The sequence below is a fragment of the Musca domestica genome, unplaced genomic scaffold (assembly GCF_030504385.1).
Source record: "Musca domestica strain aabys unplaced genomic scaffold, Musca_domestica.polishedcontigs.V.1.1 178, whole genome shotgun sequence".
NCBI classification, from domain to species: Eukaryota; Metazoa; Arthropoda; class Insecta; order Diptera; family Muscidae; genus Musca; species Musca domestica.
The window spans coordinates 350188-374419 of NW_026712236.1; the positions used below are offsets into that span (position 1 = coordinate 350188).

The 24232-nt window shown below is 34.0% G+C and overlaps 1 protein-coding gene across 1 annotated transcript in view; it reads right to left on the reverse strand.

Moving 5' to 3' along the window:
• Positions 1-24232, reverse strand: part of LOC101890230 (furin-like protease 2) — a 487563-nt gene that overhangs the window by 82688 nt on the left and 380643 nt on the right. Inside the window, exons 3-5 of the mRNA XM_059120791.1 lie at positions 15457-15561; positions 15080-15334; positions 2382-2516 (exon numbers count right to left, since the gene is read on the reverse strand). Of these exons, the coding sequence (XP_058976774.1) occupies positions 2382-2516; positions 15080-15334; positions 15457-15561 (495 nt within the window). The remainder of the gene's footprint in view (positions 1-2381; positions 2517-15079; positions 15335-15456; positions 15562-24232) is intronic.

The following is a 24232-nucleotide window of genomic DNA, read 5'->3' on the forward strand; positions in this document are numbered from 1 at the left end:
TTAGCAGTCATTTCACCACTTGTTTAATTGCAAATTAAAGAAGCGACTTGGTTGAAACCCGTGTCCCAGTGGCCGAAAAATGGCTTATTTCATTCGGCAAATATTGACAAATGAGCTCGGGTAAAGCCATTTAAATTCCAAAAAGTGAAAGAACTTGCACCGCAACAGAAAGAAAATAGACTCAAAAGAGCTAAAGAGTTGATTCGCTTGGCCGAAAGTTGTGAACTGCCGAATTTGGCTCAGCACCATCGCACTAAGCACGAGCCACCCAAGAATGGTTACAAAATGAGGCTCCTCGCTTCTTTTCCAGCGGATACCAATCCGTTAGACTAGTGTGTCTGGAGTATTTTGGAACGCGAGGTTTGCATTAAAAAATACCATAGTGTCGATCAATTCAAGCAAACGCTTCGCCGGGAATGGGCAAAATACTGCAGAGCAACATTCGGGCAGCCTGTTTAATTGGCCGTTTTAATTGCCTGTTTAATTGGCCAAAGGTAACCAATTCGAACAAATCTAAACTTATTTTAAAATTTGAAGCTATTTCCGTCATTTTTTCCTTTTATTCAATAAAATTTGGAAAAATGTAAAAGTTATGGCGTTTGACTTTGTTGCAGTTTTTTTTATCTCACCCTGTATTGGCAAACTTTGATCCTATATTATATAGGCCTATGTTTACAAATGAACGTCCCTTTTTTCGTAATAAAACTTTAATCTGCTCTTTTTCCAAAACGTACCTTCTTCATGCCTTGAAAACAAGGGATTTTTTTCTAACAAAATGTTGATCCCAGTGGATCTATTTTTTTACGAAAATTTGGCCCTTTTCTCAAGCCAAACGAGGAACTGTGTTTATTCAAAAAGGCAAACCTTTTTTCCTACTAAAACGTGAATCCTATTACAATGATTTTCATAGAATAATTTGACCTATGTTTTTTCCAAATATGGACCCTTTCCCCGAACAGAATGTGGATTCTACTGGAACGATTTTCTTAATAAAATTTGATCCTTTTCTCTTGACAAATCCACAGTAAACCAATTTTCTTACCAAAATGTTAGCATTTTTTACCTTCGAAAAGGGGGTCTGTTGATATTCGACAATTTCAACCTACTATCGTTCCCAAACGAGGACCCCATTCAACCAAACCATCGAAAAATTGCTTTAAATTAAATGGGGCTCCTACTAGCTTATCTCTTAATTAATGTCCTAATGTGTATTTTTCCAAAATGTGGACCAAGTTTAATATCAAATTGCGAAACTATTTTTCTTCCAAAGCAAGGACCTTTTTCAAGCCAAATTGAAAAATATCGAACTTTCTATCGAAAGCTAGAAATAATTGAATACAAAGAAGTGAACCTATTTCATATAAGACAAATATATATTTTCATAGCTAATTTTTGACCTATTTTATCTTCCTTAGTATTGCCGAAGGCTGGTACTTCCTAGGGAAAACTTCCTCTTGATTTATACTAGGCAAATTTCCTGGCGGAAACTTGTAACGCTCTCTTTATAGAAGGCAACTATTCCCAGCAATTTTCTTTTTCATCATTGCCCTTTCTGTCATATTTCAATAATATTTTCGAATAAACATAAATACACAAAAGAATTTGCCAGAAAATTGCCAGTACGAACATTTTTCCGTGTCCATTCCCCTCTCCAGCAAACAAAGAATTGCCACCAGAAAATTTAACTAATATGAATTGTGACTTATTAAAAATATATCGTATATTTGATAGTACTCTATTTTCCAGCAAGAACAATGTAATTCTGATAAGGATAATTACAAGTTTTACCAGGGGCTGGATTCTTGTTCTATGAAAATATGAAAGAAAACTTTTATAAAGAAATGTCAAATAAAAAATTTTACAAAGGAAATATTTTTTATTTTTTATTTTCATAGAACAAGAATCCAGCCACAGGTCTAAAATGTAAAAATTACTAAAAGTGGAAATTTATTTGACCCGTTTTAAACTTCCAAGTTATAATAAAACATAATTCCATTGATATATTGACTACAAAAATAAGGGTTCGAATTTCCTTTTAAAATTTTAAATTATAAAACGTTACAGAACGCACGAAAAAGAGGTCTTCCTTTGGTCCCTCCGACGACTTTACCCTACAACTCAATGCTAATTTAAACAACAACTTATTTTTCCACAAAACAATTTCTTCCAGCCAAAAACACTTGATTAAACCCATTCCATGCCACCCCGAATTCTTCTCCCTCCATATTTTTTCCTGGCAACATAAAGTCTAAATTAAATTCAGCGTTAATTGTTCAATTTAGTTATTTTGTTTTCTTCCTCATTGCTTTCATCTTCTCGCCCCTTTTCGAAATTCCTCTCACAATAAACAAATGAAAATAAAACTAATTGTTTATACTTACATAGTTTTGTGCAAGGTCAGGATGATTTTTCTGTATGCCATCGTCCAATATGGAGACGACAACACCCTTGCCCGTATAACCTTTTTGCCAAGCGGGTCCAATATTCATATCCAAGCCGTCTTTGGCGCCACCATTCTGTTTGTTTAGTTTTGTGCGAAGCGGCGAAGCCAAACATTTTTGCAATAGCGAAAATATATAAAAAATATATATATTTTTGGTGATTGGATTTTGATGTTGTTGGTGATGGTTGGGTTTGGTTGGGATGGTTGTATGTTTGTTTTGTTCATCACAAGGACCAATGTTTGAAGCCAGCACAAATAATTGAGAGTACACACACACACACAGATACAGGCGGAGAGAAATTCCAATAGAGTTCAAATCACAAAATGGTAGCAGTGGCAGCAGCAGTAGTCGTCCAGACACAAACAAATAATTCAACAGCATTGTTGTTTTTGGTGTTGTGTGAGTATAGCCCAGCAAGGATTCGTGTGAAAAGAATGGAGTATCAAAATACCGGCAGCCATAATAACATCGATGTAAAAGTTGTTGATGTGGCAGTAATATTGCCAATGATGTTCATTGTTGTCGTTTTTGTATTCGATTTTATTGCACATTAATAAATTAAATTGAATGTGAATAATGGCAGGCGTACATGTAAAGAGACGGGGGAAAAAAGAGAAAAACGAAAAAACAAATATTAAATGAGTGAGAGACTTATTTAAACATACTTTCATTCATTTATACATATGTATTTGTAATAAAAACTATTTTATCCGTAAAAAATACAATATCCAATTTTTTATGTTTATTTATATATGTGAAATATTTGTTGTAGAGATTCTCTCTGGCCCAATTGGCTACCATAACACAACAAACCATGCGAAAAGAGAGTGCGGGTGTGGGTGCATCGCGGCGAATGGTGGACAATGCTATTGGAATCGCGTATGATTAATTTTAGAGTTTCTTTTTTTTTACTTTAACTTCTTTTAATTTGATGTTCGTTGAAATATTTCGTGGGTTTGTTCTTTACTATTTAATATAATTGCGCATTTTAATAATTTTTTATTTTTCATTATATTTTTTTTTTAATTTCGAATTATTTTTATTTGATTTGGTTGAAATGTTGAAGGAAATATTTAGTTTTTCCAAGTTTGAAAAGAATTGCAGACTTGTTTCGTAAGTAAGTATTGACAATTGCGAGCCTTTGTGGGAGAGATAAAAGAAGGGGTGTGCCGATATCTACAATCTTCCCACAAGGCCTTGCATTATTAAAAATATTGACTTGGGTGAATTTGAAGAGAATCGGTTAAACAATTGAAATATCTGACTCTTCGTGGGGGAGGTACCTGAAGGAGTGGTCCATTTTATCTGTTCTTTATACCAGATGTTGTGTTCATAGAAATATTGGGATGTACCAAGTTTAGAAGGAATCAGATACTCATTTCGCATTTTATAAGCCTCACGGTTATTTTTAACCCGTTGTGAAGCAGGTACCTGACGGAGTGGTCTGTTGTGTCCGTTCTTCATATCAGATTTTGTGTGGGTAGAAATATTGAGATGTGCGAAATTTGAAGATAATCGCAACCTTATTTACATGTTTATAAGTGTTATGATTATTCAAAATGTTGACCCCTTGAGGGGGAGGTAATTGATGGAGTGGGACCATATTGTCCAATTTTGCGCCTGATATAGCACTGATAAAAATATTAGGATTCACACACTTTGCAATTGGACGATCCTTTCTTGTTCTATCAGTTAAATTATTTTCTGTGAAAACTTTGAACTTTTGTGGGGAAGGGGCAGAAGAAGTTTTCCGATATTGTCCATCTCTGAACTTGATCTTAGTTTGATAATAAAATTACGATGTACCAAGTTTGGACCATATCGGATATTTTCTTCGAGAGTTAAGGCGCGCATCAGCCAGACAGACAAACGGATATACACCCCTAGATCGACTCCAAAGGTCCTCAAACAGATTTGGTGCAAAGAGACCTACAGTCTTAAACCGTTATTTCGATGAGTCACGTTTTAGTTATATCCAATAAAATACACCCTCTGCAGCCATACGTCTGAGGGTATAAAATGGTGGGGTTCATTTCCTAATAAAGAAGTGCTGTAATTGGACTCAGGATGTGGATCGATTGTGTAGAAGATTGCAGCAGCAGCATGACTGATTGAGGACCCTAGTTTCAATGAATGGATAAGTAAATTTCCTTAAAGTCTGTTGAAGAACTGAAAATTCGAAGAGAAAGTGAAACGCGCTCGAATTTGAGTATTCTCTATTTTTCTGCACCGCTCGAATAAGAGCAGAGAGAATGCTATGTTCCATTTTTTAAGTAAGATCTTCTCAAGGCCTTTCATAGAGAGTATACCTTTTTAAGACCTTCTTTATATAAAAAAACTTTCGGAATGTCTATCAAGACGTTTTAACGGTGTTCTGATGAGAAAAGACCTTTTTGAGAGGAAACGTTCTTTTCTTTTCAAAAACCGTAAAAATATCTTCTCGTAATTCTAAAGGGAGAAACCTGTTATCAGAATTTCCACTGAGAAAAAAAAAACTTTCGATAAGAGAAAAGATACTACAGGACTTCCAAAGGAAGGGTTGTTTGATAAGCAGAGAGAAAAGCAGATGACCTTATAAAGGAGAGAAGACTTTCTCAATTCTAAAGAGGAAAGCCTGTTAAGAGAATGTCCATAATGAAAAAGTAACCTTCGAAGAGAGAATAAAGACTAAATGTTTCCCAAAGAGAGAGCACCGTTTGAAAGTCAGAGAGAAAACCGTAGAGGAGGATTTTCTCCAAAGAGAAGTATCTTATGTATGCTCCCCAGAGAGAAGAGAGAATACTTACTAAACATCATCCAAAAAGAGATGAGCGGTGGAAAGGTAGACAGCAGACTAAAAGAGCACTTTCGTAGACATAAGACCTTCTCAAGAGAAGACTACCTAAGGATATATAGTAGACATTCAGATGGCCTAAAAATAGATCGAAGAGGAAATATGTCTCCTCTTCGGAAGAAAAAATATTTTCTGGGGAACGAAAACTTTCGTCCAAAACATTTGAACGGAGATGATCTTCTACATGTGTTCTGTAGGAAAGACATTTTTCAATTTTTTTGGGGGAGGGGACCTTTTAAATGTCACTCACGACAGAAGTTCTCCCAACAGTTTCCTGGAAGGGAAGACCTTTTTAAGACGTCTGAAAATAGTGTGCGTGCTGAAAGTGTTCAATGGGTAGAGTTTTTGCTCTCTACAGACAAAAGAGCTTCGGTAGACAAAATTCCAGGACAGAACACAGAGAGGAAAATCTGCATGTTTTATAAACAAAGATTTCCTTTTAATGGTTTTTAGGAGGAGAATCTTCTAAGGTTCCAATTGTGAATGTAAAGCCTATATATCACAAAATAATATATTATATTTTCATAATAATATATTTTTTTAAAATCTGGTTGTGTCGGTTTTTTGCAATGTTTAACATCCGCAATCTGATAATTTGTATTATCCAAAATAATACATTTTTTCAGTTAATTTTTATTTATATAAAAGTTATTTTTTGTCAAAGGTATTTTAAGATATTTTTTATTTATTTATTTTTATTATTTTTTTAGTTTTGATTTACACACAACCCAATTGTGTTTCTTGTAGCCACGATAGCCCTGAAGAATTTCATTGTCCAAATTGCTGAACCTCAACCCGGGTTTCTATGACATTTATATAACTAATTTGTTCTACAAATTGTTTGTAACCTCAATTTTACTTTGTGTTGGTTGTTTCTTGCGTTTCACTTTTTTTTTTTTTTGTAAGTTTTGTCGTTGTTGTTGTGGTTTCTACTTGTTCCGTACATTTCCGTTTCCGTTGGTGGTTGGTGATGTTAGTTAGTGGCATTCAGTTTGCTTTTGGGCGAGAGTTGGCAAACTTGTGTACCATTTTTTTTCTGCTGCTCGGTTGGTTTATTTCATTTTGGTGTTTTCTTTGGCTAATATGTTTTTAATTACTTTTACACTGAAGCCAAATGTAAACTAGGACACAAAGGAGACGACAAACCCACAGCCACAGTCACAGTGACTGCTGTGGCAGAATCCATATTTGGGATAAAAATAAAATTTCATGTATAATTTATTATTTAAAAGATGTCTGCGATGTCTTTATTTAGTTTGTTTTTCTCGCTTGCAAGTCAGTTTCCGGCTTGCATTTAGTTGTGTTTTTTGTTTTTTTTTTTTAGGTTATTTCCGTCATTTCCTTTGGCTGTGTTCTTTGGCTAATTAAGATTTGTTTTCGTCTTTTTTTAAACATTTCAGTGAGTGAGGGTTTATTTTCGCTCCCGTCTCACTGGATGGACACATATAACTGATAAACATGAAAAAACAGCAAAAATGAGAAAAACTGGAACAGAAAAGGATTGACAGACTAAGGGAAGGAATATTTTTTTTTTGTATTTTTTAAATGATTTTTCTTGAGATTTTCTTGTGAATAACTAAGTAAAGTCTCTTGGGTCTGAGTCGGAATATTAAGAGTGAGTCATGATTGGATTATTCTGCTAGAAACTTTGGTGTCAAAAGATGTAATTGACATAATTATGTTAATCAAAAGTGTCATCAGACATCAGCAATTTAATGAAGGCTTATGGACTTAATGTGTCAAGATTTTAATGACCCACGGATGGGCAGGCATAATTACGGAATGACATGGATTTTTCATGGAAATGAAGAAAAATTTCGAAGGGTTCAAAGGCCTTTGAATTGGGGCCGGTATGGCGTGAATTCACTTAGACCATGGGTGAATGAAATTAATGCGCATAGACAGTAATTAGAAATATGAATAGGGTGAGTCTTAATTGCAAGTCGTGAAATATTTTGGCTGAGTGAATTTGAAAGGAATTCTTAAAACTGAGAAAATAAAATATAAATAGCCGAAGGAAGTAAGAGAGTATTAGTCGGTATGACGGCAGTTATATTTACTGAGAACATCGCCGGCTATATACGTGTATATATGTACATAGTAGTATACAAAAATCCCATAAGATCTCGAAAATTTATTTCTAATCATAAGTTGAATAATATCATCATACCCAAGATTTATTAACATAAGTTCCTGAATTGGTATACAAGAAAAATTTTTCCTGGAGTTTTTCAATATGTTCTTATAATTTTTACATGTTTTATTCTGGAAGACTTTGAATTTTTTTTTTCGGACAAAAATCCTTTTCTTTGGTAGAATATAATATTTGAAGGCCTTCCTGGAAAAAATGTAGACTCTTTTGGATCAAAAATCATCGACTATTAACAAAATATTGTTTAAACTCTTCCCATAAAAATTGAGGGTTTGCTTAAAGGTAATTTTTAAAGGTCTTTGCGCACAAAACTCACAGAATTTTTTAAATCGGGTCTTCCCGGACAAAATTTATCGATTTATTTTTAAAATAGATTTTGTTATAGACTATTTGGGCAAAAATGGTCTCAGGGTCTTCCCGGACAAAAGTTATCGAAATTTTTAATATATATTTTTTAAAGGCTTTAGGGACAAAATTAGTAGATTTATGAAAATGTCCATGGTGCTCTCGAACAAAAATTATGCGGCGCGAATAGGGAGATTGGATAATAACAACACTCCATTTCCAAATACCGAGACACCTCTCTGAGAGGATCGAATTTCGAGAAAAAAACTTGGGTGTTCTCCTGAATTAAAAATCAAGAATGAAAGGAGAAAAGAGCAGGGCCCAAATCACCCAGTGCCGGTGCGATCTGACCATTAGTCACGCCACGTATTCATTTAGCGATCGTGGGCATCCCCTAAAGATATGGGTGTATTGGCATCGTAGGAAAAGTAGGAAAAGCTGAAAGCAACCAGACTTCGGGCAAATATAGGTAGGACGAAAAGGAGGATTACCGGGGAAGCTTAATTTAAACCCAGCCTTCAGAAAGAAGTAGCAACTCTGGCTTGGACTTCGAATCAAGTGAAAACAAAAATGTTGTTGAAATCTACACTAAAGAGAAGGCAAACAAAATAGTGGACCAAGTGAGCCAAACCATGAGGTCATGCGGGGCGCAAAGGCGTAAGCTTTAGATAATCAAAAGACTTACTTAGGCTGCAAGATAGGAAGATCCCCAAAAGATGCTAGAGCGCTCCTTCCACTTTTTCGGAAGCAAAAACGTGATTGAAATTCCCATTGAAGAAAGAAGTGGACGAGGTGAGCTGAAGCACATCGAAGCTCAACATGAATAAAAAGAGTTCATCAGGCGCGCAAAGGTGTAAGCTCAAGATAATCAAAAGTAATACTGAGGCTTCAAGGCTGGAAGATCAGGCCAAAAAAAAATACAGAACCCTCCTTCCATTTCTTCAAAACCAGGAAAGAGAATCTCCGGAAGAGCAAAATGCAGAGAAGGCTTCCTCAAAAAAGGAAATGAGCTTCCCGCCCGTTAGCGCAGCAAACCTGATCAGGTATCGGAAGTGGTAACTAAAGGAACCAAAAACAGGGAATGATAAAGGAAGCCACAGCAAGGCGAGTGTGATAACAGTTTCAGTTGTGAAACCAGTAGTCCCTGCAAAGGACACTTAAAAATGCTTAGTCGCCAATTTTTGTCAGCGAAGACTTCGAAAAATACTTTAAAAAGTCCGCAACTTTGGTTTATGTTAGGTTAGGTTGAAAAGAGGAGTGAAAACGATCGCCACATGTCCTTGTGGACCTACACTTCAGCCAGTATAGGTATGTTGTGCGCTCTAGACTTAGAGGTTGAAATTCGGTTGCCCTTTATTTCATTTACCATGATATGATTTAGGTCTGGTAAAAAAAATCCGAGAAAATGTTCCAAAGTTTCAACATCTTCCCCGCATGCTCCGCATATTTTGAGTTCGCTATCTCTTTACCCCTAATCCCAGCATTTTGGTTCAAAAATTCAATCAAAAACAATTTTTGGCCGAAAAAAAAATGTATTCTCAAAAAAATATATACTTATCAGGGACAAGAGGCCGTTGAAAACTATTTAAAAATTTCTACGATTTTTAAGCTGACTCTTTTGAAAAAGAAAGATACTTCGACAGGAGACCATTGAAAAAAAATTATGTAAACAATTTTTGTCTGCCAAGAAATTGAAAAATAAAGAATACTATATTCAAGGACAGAACATTATTGAAATTTTGTCCGCGAACACCTTGAAAAATAGTTCATGTTTTTTTTACACAAGAAGTTGCTGAAAAATATTTTTTATAAATATACAATTCTTGAGCCGTTGACAATTTTTTTAAATGCACAATTCTTGGACATTCATTAAAAAGTATTAACAAATGTCTTTTTCGACAGCCGTTAATTTTTTTTTATCAAAAAATGTAAAGTAGTCCATAAAAATGTACGCTAATAAGTACCAGTAAGAGTTAACCATTTTCAGCATGATGCAGCTGTTATACGCTATGCTAAACTTGGATTTAGTTTTGAAGACCGTTTTGAAGAAATGTTGACCGTTCATGGGTAGGATACAAAAATAATGGATCAATTCAAATTTATTTAACATTTTGAGTGAGCAATTATTATTGAAAAAGTAGGCTTTTCGTGTCTTTTTGTAAACCTAATTTAATTTTTACATAAATTTTTACGATTTGAAAATCTGGGCCAAATCGGGTTTTGTATAAGTTTTCAACAACATCCATTTTTTTTTTTTTTTTTGAAAATATAAACTTTTGTTTTTGGATATATACGGAAGACGTGGAATAATGTTATTCACCTTCCAACTCGTCCGAAATTGACAAAAAATATAAAGATGTTCAAAGATTGGGTACTTCCTTTTAGAAGTAACGTTCAGGCCAGTAAGACAAAAGTAATGCCTAGACCGACTTCAAATGTCCTGAATTTTTTTTTCAAAAATAAAGAGAGCCTTTCACCGTTATTTCGATGATACACATTTTGGTCACATCAAGCCATGTAGCTACAAGGCGAAAGGTATAAGTATAAAGCTACCACAATACTTAAAGAAAATTATATTTAGTTCGCATTCGTTCCCTATCATTTCCGTTTTACTTAACTCAAAGCAATTTCAGAACATAAGAAAGTTCTGGTAATAATATATCTAAAGTTGAGAAATATCCAGTCGTTTTAAATAATTTTAGCTTGTCTTAAGTTTAATGTTCAATAATACACGTATTTCAATGGATAACATTGTGATAAACATGTGTATATTCTCATCATTATTTGCAACTGTTCTAATATAATGCAGATGCAAATGCCAACAAACACATACATATGCACACTGTTTATTAACAAGAAATATTGACTCAAGTGGTTGTCATGACATGAATTTATTATTTAAACAACTGCTCTATGTCTACCTCTCTCTCTGTCCCCCCTCTCTCTCCCTAACATTGTCGATGCACATAATTTAATGACAAGTTTTAATACTCTTGTTGACAACTTGAGATAGTTAGTCCATGTTGTTAAACATTTTTCATACCTGTTATGGATACAAAACCCGAAAATTCCATTTAAATACCACACAAATACAAGTTTTCTGTAACCAAAACCGCATACACTTGGAACTTATGTTTTCAATGGTTACATGTACGATATCCTTGGGTACAATAAGGATACAAAGATATGAGTAGCAACAAACAAATAAACATATGTTGTGGACAAAATGCATATGGAGACAAGAGACGGGATACTAAACTGAAAGAAGTGTTCGAAGCGAAGGGTTGAAATATTTTCTGGAGTTTTATTTTGAGAAGTGTGGAGAATTAATGTTACATTTATATATATAATTGTTAACTAATATATTTTTAATAATTCATTAGTAGTTCACGGGTACGAACAGCCCGAAGAAGCGCAAGCAAACTCCTTTCCACGGAACTCAGAACGAGAATTCTGAAATTTTTTACTTAGAACAATTTACAAAATTTACTAGGACAATTTTATATGATGCTAATAATGGTACGATTAGTATCGGAAATTCGATATGGGAATATGGGTTATTTATGATTGGTCCACAAAGTTAGTAACGCCTCGAAATATCGCCGACTTAAGTCGATCGTCCGTCCATCTGTCCATGTTTGTTTGTAAACAGTCCGCAGGTCGAAGTTAAGCTCCGATCCTTACAAAATTTTGCTTGAAGTTAAGGTTATGGGGCAGAAGAGACGCATATTGTGTTTTGGAGTTGAATTGGACCAATAACAGGAATTTTCCATTGTTTTGTAGTGGCGCTACATGTCTCACTTTCAGACCAATCGACGCGAAATTTTGCATGGGACTAGAGTTCCAGACAGGGCATAAACCTATCATTATATCTTTTGTGCGAAAATACCATTATTTCCGTTCAACCCTCGAATATTTTTGTTAGTGAAAATCAGTTTCCATTTCGAAGACGTATAAAGTCAGATATAGGAGATATCGTAAAATATATACAGAAATCTAAATTTTCAATATTGTATTGAATTCCCATTAGATTATGACGAAATTTAGCATGATCTCGTGGTCCCGGTCAAAAATCGTTAGAAACCATTTTGCCTGACTATATAACATGACAAATCTACAGAAACATTACTAAGAACTATAGTGGTGTAGATTATTACACGACTATAGACGGTGCCTTCTTCTAAAAAGGGTTTAAACCCTAGCGGAAAGGGTTTTTGTAGGTTTTCTGAAAGTCATAAAATGCAATGGTCTTTGATTCCAGAGGTCATATACAACAAGTGGTAAAAAAGCAGTAAGTTTGGCCGGACCGAACTTTGAATACCCTCCACCATTTGAGACGAATTAAGAAATTAAAAAAATATCCGTTAAAAATTCGGTTAAAATTTTTAAAATACCGAATATATCTATTACATTGGGGAAGACATGGACCTGTAGAGGCAACTTTTGTCACAAGCCATAACAATGTTCAAATCCGAAGCTTAAATTCGGTGAATAATGTACCTAAAAGCGTCAAAATATAGAATGTCGTCAGGTGGTGGACTTATATAGATATTTCACTTCAAGGGGGTAAAGTTCTTAGAAAGATCTCCCTTTTGTGGGTTTTCAGACAATTTCATTTGGCTGCAATTATCAAAGTACCGAATATCGGGGGTGTATAGTTATATGAGGGCTATACGATATCGTGGACCGATATAGCTTCAACCGATTTCAAATTTAAACCAATGAAATCGGTGTGGCCCTTCTACGCACTTGACCAAAGTTTAAACAATATTTCCTTGCACCATATATGTGCTTAATCGTAAAATCCAATTATGCAGTACAAATGTTCCGAAATGGATTTCGTTTATAGAGATATGAAATATAAAATCGTTTTTTTCCATGAGGAAAATTGTGGCTTTATGAAATGATGTGTACAAAAAAATATAGTTTACGAACCAAAATATAGTTCACGAACCTGTGCCAAGTGATGCGCTGAAATTGTTATCTCTTTCGGGTTTTTATACCCTACATCACATAGTGGTAAGGGTATTATGTCTTTGTGCATTTGTTTGTAACATGGAGAAGGAAGCGAGATAGACCCATAGTTACTTTTAAGGATCTCCATAGAATCACTTTCTGAGTTGATTTATTCATGTCAGTCCGTCCGTACGTCTGTCCATGTATTCTTGTGAATTGAGATGAAATTTTGCACAAATCATTTGTTTGGCCCAAGGACGAACCCTATTGAAATTGGAGATAATCGGTAAAAATTTAGATATAGCTCCCATATACATCTTCGTCCGATTTGCCTTTTATTGTGCACCAAACGTGTAATACCAGCCCAAATAGTATGGCATTTTGCACATGCGACCAAATTAAGCCTGAAAATAAGTAGGCCAAATTTGGTCGAAAAAAGTTCAGATAAAGCTCCTATATACAATTTTTATCCGATTCGTTATTTTTGTAATCCGTAGCCGTAATATGCACTCTGTAACAACAATATTTGGGGAAATATATCAAATGCAGTTCAGAAATACCTTTGCTAAATTTTATCGAGATTGGTTCAGATTTGGATATAGCTCCCATATATAACTTCGTCCGATTTAAAATTTATTGTACACCAAAGGTCTAATATTTGCCCAAATGGGATGGAATTTGGCACATGCGACCGAATTGAGTCTAGAAGCTAGCATGCCAAATTTGGTGAAGATAGATTCGGAAATAACTATAGCTCCCATATATATTGTTCATCCGATTTATTGTATTTGTTACCCACAGCCGTAATATGCACTCTGTAAGAACGATATTCAGGGAAATATATCAAATACAGCTCAAAAATATCTTTGCCAAATCTTATGGAGATCGGTCCAGATTTGTATATAGCTCCCATATATATCTTTATCTGATTTCAAATTAATTTTGCATTAAATGGGCAATACAAGTCCGAATTTAAAAGATACAAATGCTTCGGCATATTTAGTCCTTTGAACTTTAAATAATAATTATAATCATAGCGTGTATGATTAAATTCTCCCATAAAATTTTTTATTGTTGTGTGGAGCTCTACTAAATTAGCAAGTAGGGTATCATAAAGTTGGCCGCGCCCGACTTTAGAACATTCTTTACTGGTTTTTATTATTTTTATGTTAAGAAAAATCTTAAAAATAAAATTCGATTTTGAACGACCTTTTCCAAAACTTTACAAGATTTATTTTATTTTTTTCTTGTATTTTAGTTTTTGTATACACTTTAATGAACTATCCAGGCTCCGTGAATTATTCTGATACTCATATATTCCGGAACTATAAAAATACATTTTTTAGTTTTAGTCACTCTAGATTTTAGTAATTCTTTCAAAATTATTAATTTTGAGGCAAGATATTAGATACATATTTTTGGGTTTTAGCACAATTTGAATTATTTGAATGTTTGTACTTCAATTAAAAACAACAACGTCATCTTATACCACTCTAAATACATCCATTAACGATTAATTAATTATTTATTTATTTATTTATTATTTTTCTTTTTTGAAAATCAGCCATTAATAAAACGAAAATTATTCTGAAGCAGAATATGAAGCTTTGTTGATAAGTAATGCGAATTGAAATTTTGAGTTAGTAAATCACCTTTTAAAAAGTGGAATCGGATTTCGACTTGATTTTATTAAACATTCAAAATTATAAAAGTTTGAAATTCGCGATAAAATATTCGACGTTTTAGAAAATCTCGTATTACTTCTTATTTCGTTTTTAAAAACCGTTGTGATGTTTCCTGCAGAAGGCCCCAACAATCAATTAATTATTAATTATAGCATTACAACACAATTATTTAGAGTTAATCTTGTGTACACGTTAACAATTTTTAGTTTAAATATACACGCTGTAGTACGCACTTTCCTTTCTATTTGCTCTTAAATAGTCATTAATTAAAAAAGTAGAACATTTAATGGGTATTAAATTCGTGTCTCCTTTGTGTCCACTTAAATGTAATTTTATTGATTTTTAATAATTTTTTGTGTATTATTGTTTTTAATATTCTCCAAAGCATTATAAGCAATTTATGTATAAATGTTTAATTATAATTATCTAATTATACTTTAATTATTAGTACTACAATTAGGGTTAAATCATTTTACCGGGATTTTGGGAAAGTTTTCGGGGAACCCAACAAATTCCTCGTTGTTTTCTGTTTGGGAGGGGAAATGTTATACCTTTATCCTTTTTGATTCCACCATACAACTCCACAATTTATAACACCCAACAAACGAACGAAACGAACGAAAAGAGAGAGAGAAAAATCATTTCTTACACATACTTTACTCACCAAATACCATTGTTCCTTGAACAAAGGATCGGGAAAAATCGTGTGTGGTCCAGCATCACGATATTGTATGCGTGGAGCACGAGTTAAACCGTTACGATATGAGGTGTCCGGACCAGACATAACATGCAGCGAGGGTAGACCACCAAAGGCCGTGGTTTGACGCAGAATATCGTAGGGACTGTAACCGGGCAGAGAGGAATAGGAACCATCACGTTTGTGGCGAATTTTTTCATGCTGCTGTTGTATCCATCGGACCTGAAATTAAGAGTTTATTATTTTTTATAATTGAAAAATATAAAAACACAACATTCAAGTGAATTATAGTAGAACAGATATAGGTATTATAGTATAATAAAATCGTTTTTTATCCAACTCACCTCTGGCTCCGAATTTAAGGCTTTATGGTGTTCATCACTGGTTCTAAGGGATCGCTTTGAGACACGTTTATGATGGAAGAGATAATAATCTTTTAGAGCACCAATCTGAAAAAATAAAGGAAAATTAATATTGTTATATGATTTATCAAATATGAAATATACAATATTACTAAATTTAAAAAATGCATAAAACAATTTAAAAAATCTCGCTCAGACAATGTTCGATTATTTAAATTTATTCTGACTTTTGTTATAACTATTCAAATTGTTGAGCCTCTATGGAGTAGGTTCCGAAGGAATGGGACAATATTGTCTATTTCGTATCGGACCAAAATAAATGTCATATACAGAGTGACATAAAAAATCTGCAACCAACTTGTGACAGCAGTCATTTTTAAGCCACTATTCCGACAGCTGCAAAAATTATTCCAGTGACAGCTTATTATATTGTTTGCAAGCGTACAAGAGCATTTTGGTGCGAATTTTCCAGAAAAAAAATTATTCATGATGGAATTCAAGCGGGATAGTGTGATTTCCTTATATTTGGGTGGAAAACCACAATTGGCTATCGTTAGAGCACTCCAGCATTTAAATGTGAATAAATCTTTTGTGTCTCGTACCATCGTTCGTTACCGTGATACTGGTAGCGTAGCCCGACGTCAGAAAACAGTGGATGGAAGAAAACAGCAACATCAGCAGAAATGGTTCGAAAAGTAAAGAAGCGACTTGATCGAAACCCGCGTCGCAGTGGTCGAAAAATGGCTCGTGAGCTGAACATATCGCAAAATGCAATTCGGCAAATATTGAAAAATGAGCTCGGGCCATTGAAATTCCAAAAAGTGCAAGAACTTACACCGCAACAGAAAGAAAATAGACTTGAAAGAGCTAAAAGGTTGCTTCGCTTGGCCGAAAGTGGCGAACTGCCGAATTTGGTTTTCTCCGATGAGAAAACATTCGTTGTCTAGCAGTTTTTAAACAAACAAAACGATAGTGTTACTTGCCAAAGAGGTCAGCTGAAAATGTGCACCTTCGGTTGGCCACCAGAACTCAAGCGCCGGCAATGGTGATGGTGTGGGCAGCCATAACAGCCGATGGTCGCTCTCCGCTCGTATTAATCGACCGTGGCATCAGAATTAATGCTATATATATTAGAGCCTTGGGCAGGCAAACATTTTGGCCGCAGACCTTGGACATTCCCACGCGCCACGCAAGAATGATTACAAAATGAGTTTCCTCGCTTTATTTCCGGCGCAAAATGGCCACCAAAATCTCCGGATACCAATCCGTTGGACTATTGTGTCTGGAGTATTTTGGAAAGCAAGGTTGCCACTAAAAAATTCCAAAGTGTCGATTACCTCAAGCAAGCGTTTCGCCGGAAATGGGCCAAAATACCGCAGAGCAACATTCGGGCAGCTTGTGGCGGTTTCATTGGCCGTTTGAAGACCTTAATTTGTGCCAAAGGTGATCAATTCTAACAAATCTAAAGTTATTCTAAAATTTGATGCTATTTCCGAAATTTTTTTGCTTTTATTTAATAAAAATTTAAAAAAATGTAAAAATTATGGCGTTTGACTTTGTTGATGTTTTTTTTATCTCACCCTGTATAAAATATAAAAAATCATCATGAAAATAATTGAAAAACACTTTTTATAATAAAAATGCTCAAAAAGTCTGAAAATAGTGCCCGATTTCATTGGGAAATATCGGTCCAATCCTGATGATTTTTCATACGAAACTGCCGACTTTCAATGTGAGCACCGCAGGATTTCCTTTTTGTGCGATTTTAAAGAATATTAAATTACGTAATATCAATTCTATCGTTTGTGGCTTAAATTTATCCAATCGATCTTAATTTTATAGTTAGATCCCAAAAAAATGTCCACTGCTCCACACTTGTGGTTTCGTATGAATCCCAATATATCAATTTGCATTGCAGTAGTGTAGGGCTTGAAAACAATTTACCATTTTAAAAATAGAGGTTTATTGTCCAATGAAAACTTAATGGAACGTAAAAGAGCGATACAAGGCCACTGACCACCATTACCAACCACCATCGACACTGAATGACATTAACAGAAACAACATCAGCAGGGCCGAAGCAATTGAGTCAACAATGGACCAGCATTGATGGGCCAACAATATCGTCGTAGTCGCCATCACCAACACTATCGCCGTCATCAACACCACAACTCATTACAACACAACATGGCCACAATTGAGAGAAATAACACACAGTCAGCGACAGAGAGCGAGAGAAAGAGAGAGGGAGAGAGAAAATTTAATTAAAATGTTTGAATTGAATGTCAGGTAAATGAAAATCCAATCGCCAACCAATATTGTTGATATTGTCCAATATCACACGATGTTGATGGTGGTGGTAGTGGTGGTCGTAAATCGTCCTCGACATCTTCATCTTCTTCGCCCATTTCCAACACTGCTGTTACTTTGGAAAAAGCCCCCAAAGCAACAGCATTCACAAGAGTTAGAAAGCAAACGTGACAGCGAACATGGAAGTACGAGTATAATACATCCGTATCATGGCTGGGATTCTTAGCAAGGCCACCAATTTATCCAAGTTTTTTTTTTCCGGGGAAACCCTCGCTGTGTGTAAAGTATACACCACCGCATCGTATCGTATCGAACGTATACTTTATTTCCGCCACGACAAGCTTGTTAGCGTTTATTTGAAAATCAATTTATATTTTCTACTTTTTTTTTTTTTTTTTTGATTTGTTGTTGGCGTTTGGTTTTTTTCTCATTTTTACTTCGAGAGGAGTGGAGAACCAAGTGGTGGTTGTTGTTTTTTCCATTGCAATTGAAAGTCAAGGATTGAAGTGAGTGGGTGTAATTGTATTTTATATATATCTATAATTCAATACACGTTTTATAACAAAATAAATAAATCGCAAGAAGTTGTATGCGTGTAAGGATTGAGGGGGAATTTCAATTGCGTTGAAGAGCGAGCATAAGTAAACATCACTTCCGAAAAAGTCACAACATCAGTCGCTACTGACATTCCCAAGTGCTGTTCATGAATTCATGAAATACAAAACACGATTTGATTTGAAATAAAGATTTTCTTTTTTGGGATTTGATTTTGTTCACATAAGGAAAGAGCCGATATATATTACAACATTGTGTCTTTCTCTTTATCGTAAATATACCTCATTTCGATGTTAACATAAAAAAGTAAAAAGGAATTGTTTTTTCCCAAGCCTTTTAAATGTGACAACATTAATGCCCAGTTTTTCTATGGCAATTGAAAATTAATCAATCCTTAAATTAAAGTTGTATTCTTGCATCACTGCCAAATGAGAAGAAAATGCCAGAACATAAAAAAAAATATTTCCCAATTGTAGGGTATAAAAATGTCAAACTTATGGCGTTTGACTTTGTTGCAGTTTTTTTATCTCACCCTGTATATGGGAGCTATAGCTATATCTTAATCGATTTTTACCGAAATTTGAAGCGCTTGCTTTTGAGCTGTATTCCGTCGGAAGTGCCAAAATAAAGTTCATTTGGTCTAATATTAACCTTTTGGAGCACAAAAAACCTGAAATCTGATAAAGATATATATGGGAGCTATATCCAAATCTGAACCAATCTTGACAACATTTTAGGTACTTATTTCTGAGCTGTATCTGATATCTGGTACCAAAGATCATTCTGTGGAGTACATATTACTCGTGTGAGGGACATAAAACCTCGAATCGGATAAAACATATATATGGGAGCTATAGCTATATACTACTTCTTTTTGGCAGATATTTTTCTAAGGACACCCTTTGAACATGTCTACTGTTCACTGGACTTTTTTCTTTTGAGAGGTCTTCTCTGTAGAGACACTGTTTGAAGGGCCTTCTTAATATAGAAGACCATTTGTAAGGCGTTCCCTTTGACGAAGTTCCTTCTCGTTTCCACATGGAAATCCTTTGAAAGGCCTTACCCTTATATAAGACATTTTGAGAGACAAATTCTGTATCTAAGGTCTTTTAAATGTTACATTTATTTAAAAAACGATAAGTCCTTAAAGTTATATATTTTAAAAGTTTATGATAAGTCCTTAAAAAATATATATTTTAAAAATCCATGATATTTCCCTAAAAATATATATTTAAAAAATCCATGATATTTCCCTAAATATATATATTTAAAATATCCACGATCTATTTTGAAAACCAACGATAAACTTTTAAAGCTTAGTCACTATTAGACCTTTAAAACAAATTTTCTTTCAAGATCATTGGTCAGACCTTCAAAAATTAACGATAAGTCCCCAAAGATATAAAACAAAATGTTTTTAAAATCCAAAAATATACCTTTACAATTAGACCTAAAAAATGGAATAACATGTGTCGAAAAATTTACGATTGGAACCTAAAAAAAGTAGAAATTTGAAGCGCATGGAAACTGCAATTCTTTTTTACAAAAATTACGTTTAAAGTCTTCACTTAAGCTTCAAAGTTTTTTTTTTAATCTACGTTTAGGGGCTGTAAAAAACTCATTCTAAGATCGAACAGAAGCTGTATTTTTTTATCCACGTTTAGGATCCTTACCTGAGCTTTAAAAATCCTTTAACAAATCCACATTGAAGAGCCCTATATTAGCTCAAAAATATCTTCTCTTATTGGCTTTAATAACTTATTCAAAACAACCAAGGGCCTCATTGGAGATGTAAAAATTTCTCTGAAAAATCCAAGTTGAAGGGCCTTATTGGCGATATAAGACTTTTTAAAAAAAAATCAAGTTGAAGGTCCTTATTAGCGATATAAGACTTTTCTTTAAAAAAATTCACGTTAAGGGGCCGTCTATTGGCTTTAGAAATGTCTTCCAAAATTCCACTTATATGAGCTACAAAAATTTCTTCAAAAAATCCATATTGAGGGCTTTTTATTGGTTCCAAAATTTGTTTAAAAAATAATCTTTAAGGGTCTTATATTTGCTTTAAAAAATTCTTCCAAAATTCCACTTTAAAGAACCTTAAAGGGGCTGTAAAAATTTCTTTAAAAAATCCACGTTGAAAAATTCACTTTTAAGAAACTTAAATGAAGTCTAAAAATTTCTCTAATAAATCGACGTTTGGGGGCCATGTAGGAGCTGTAAAATCCATTTTGAAAGACCTTTTTGTGGAAGGCTTTAAGAAGTTTTCTCCGTATTGTAGACCATTTGATGTTATCTTTTCTAGAGAAAGGTATTTTATTCTCCCACTATATAATTCCCTTGTATTGAACAGCCTCTGTTAGATCTTATGTATATAAAAGTAGAAAAGACCTCTATAATGTTTCTCTCTAGAGGTCTTCTCTTAATATGTTCCCCCTTTAAATCACTTTTATCTATATAAGACCTCTAAAACTACATATGTCTATAGAATACCATTAAGGAAGACATCTAAATTTTCTTCTGGCTAAGAAAAACCTTTTGAACATGTTTCTATCTTTAGAATCCCTCTAATAGATCGTCTGTCCATGTGGGAGACTTTATGTTTAGAATGACCTTTAATATCTAAAAAAACTACAAAAAAGAGATTTTGACTAAAGACGAAAACTAAAAGGCATTTTTAGAGGGCCTCCAGAGCTTCTTTTGTCTACAGGGGACTTCTAAAAGGTCTTCTGTCTATAAGAGGCCTCTAAGAGGACCTCTTGAGATCTTCTATCTGTAGAAGTTTTCTGCTTACTTATTACACATCTCCTGATTTCTTTTGCAAATTTTATTGCGGTTCAAACGATTCCATCCGAGAAACCGCAAAAGTTTTCATTTTTCTCTAACCAAAAGAGAACAAAAGGAGAACAATGTGCAGGAAAAGTGGAAAATTCCTGCACATTGTTCTCCTTTTGTTTTCAAGTCAACACTGACCTTAAATGCAAAAGATTGAGAACATGCCATATATGTCAAGTATGCGCAGGGATGATGTGGGAAATGCCAAGGGCTTAAGCGGGGAAAAAACGCGTAACAGTTTGCTAAGCCCTTCAAAGCAACACCAAGAACAACAACAACAAAAACGAGTGAATAGTTTTATGTTAGTAACTGGTTTTTAGTTAAAAACTTTTCACTTTTCATTGATGTTTGTTTTAGTCTTCTATGCGTCTCTCCGATGCCATCATCATCAGCACCACCACCAGCACTTTGCAGTTAAGTTGGATTCCTTTCTCGCTTCATTGTGTATATCCTCAGCTATGGAATTCTGCTCTTTCTGTACATTTGTCCATTTTGTACAGCAAGAAAAAAAACGAGGTTTTATTTGATTTTCATTTTATTCCTTGGGTGGATGGAATCCAACTAACTTTGCACATTAGTTCAATTTTTTTTCTTGCCTTCTTTTTTTTTGCTGGAGAAAATTCAGCGTTTGGGTTTTGAGTAAAAGTACTAGTGATAGTAGTTGTAGTTGGTGGGCAAACAACTACTGGCGTACTTAACTGTTAGCTTTTCAAGGAGTTTAGTTGGCGTGTTTGAATCTCTCGTTTTTCTCTATCTCTCGTTTCTAGTTTTGTTTGTTTGAATGTTTTGGCTCAATCTTTTAATCAATAAGATTTTCTGGCATTTATTTGCAGTTTAATAAAAGTTTATTGCCCAATGGGAATTAATAGATGTTAAGATGAATTTAATAATGGCATTATCAATTGAATACGAAAAGAAGAGGAAATCACTATGGTGAATTCCGTCGAACGGCAATGGACTGGAGTACTGGGGCCAAATATTGGGAATTTTTCCAAAATATAAAGAATTCACCTTCGAACTACCAACAAAATTGGAAGAATGCAATGAGTTGAATTCTAAGAATATTTCACCATTTAAATAATTGCAGTGAATTGAATTCCAATAATATTTTCTTAGTTAAAAATAATTTCATTTCTGATTAAAAATATTTTTCATTATTTTCTTCAAAAATTATTATTTTAATTTCGAAACTCACAAATGTGACTTTTCATTACGCATGCTGCAGCATATAAACACCTTAAGGCATTGTCATTAATTTATTTAATTGCCTTAAATATATATCTGCATACATTTTATTTGCATGTTGCCACCATTGTTGTTATGCTTTCTTCTGCTTCTTTGGAAAATTTATGGACAGGAGTTGTTTTTTCCTGAAATGCCAGCCACATGCCTCTGGCAGGCAGGAAGGCAACCGACAGCCATTGTTAAATATCTTGCATTCAAACTAAATTGTCGGCAACATTTATCAGCTGGAATACCAACATAGCGACAAACTTGCACTAGGAATACATACATCGGAATTTCATGGTAAAGATCCTTTTACATTTCGTTGCAATTCATTTGTTGCGAAAAAAAAATTAAATAAAAAATAAATACACAAATTTCCGATTTGCTTACAGTACGTCTTGTTGTCGGCCATAAGTTTTAATTAAGTTAACACATTCTATATGTAAATTCAACAGAAATTTACTTCCGACTGACTTCCTAAAATATCTGAAAATTAATTGATTTTCTAAGGATAGCAAAAAACAAGAAAAGAATAATAAAGAAGAAAGTATGAATGCTCAGAGAACACTTCTTGCAAGTAGTTTTAAATTAACAATCATAAACTGCATTACAATATTTTAAATGTGCATGCGGAATTTATATATTTTTATTTATTAATATTGTTAATGAAACAATTTTAAAGGTAAGAGTCGGTTTTGCCGAACAAAATATATCCACCCTCAACCTACGTTACCATATGCGACCAAAATGCTAACGACAGTCAATATTAGTGAAAAAGCTCGAATTTTATAAGAGATCCTTATACAGGAAGTTTTCAAATAGAATATTAAAAAGATTTTTTTGGAAAAGTACTATTGTTGAATAGAAACCTCCTGATTTTTTGGCCACGAAATCTTTGCAATAAAAATTCTATGATTTGTTTTTGTCCTTGCATTTAAACAAAACAAAAAATAGAAAAAATGACAACTTTTAAACACAAAGAGTGGAATCAAGGATATTGGCAAGGAGCTCGTTAAAAAAGCTAAAACAATCTATGTTTGTGGGCATCACGCCAAGAGATCATTCATTTATTAAAAATTCAAAATTTGTAAGCATTTAAATAAAAACCCTTTAAATAAAATTCTTTGAAAGTGAATACATTTTGCCAGGAAGTCTTTAAAAATTCCAACAAACATTTTTTGGCAAGAGTGTCCGCGAAAAATCTGCGATTTCGGGTTATAAAACCTTTTTTTTAAGGTTCTTGGAAATCCAATGTTTTGAGAGAAAGTCCATGAACAAATACAAAATTAACATAAACATGAGATTCTTGGAAAATTATGGAAAAACATTGATTTTACCGAAAAAAAAACCTTTAAGTAAATAGAACGAAATAGTGGAGATTCGTAAAACTAATTTGGAACAAATTTAAAAATTTCATTTTGTCAAAAATTCTGTTAAAATCTTAAAAATGCCATAGAGCCGTTATACTGGGGTCTATACGAAATATAAAAAAATAGTCCGGTGAAAATCATCAAAATACCGAATATAGGGAGGTACCGTTATACCGGAGCTATATAAAAACCTGGACCTGCATAGACAATTTAGGAACCTCAGTACACGTAACTTCAAATACGAAATTTTAAACAATATTGCACCTGAAATCATCAATATACGGAATATAGGAAGGTACTGATATATGGGGCTTATACGAAGACCTAACCCTGCATTAACAATTTTCTGTCATAGACTGTAGTTCCCATTACGAACTCTAAATACGAAACTTGAAACAACTCCGGTGAATAGCGTCGCTAGCATCATCAATGGGAGGTACCATTATATGGACACTTTACGAAGA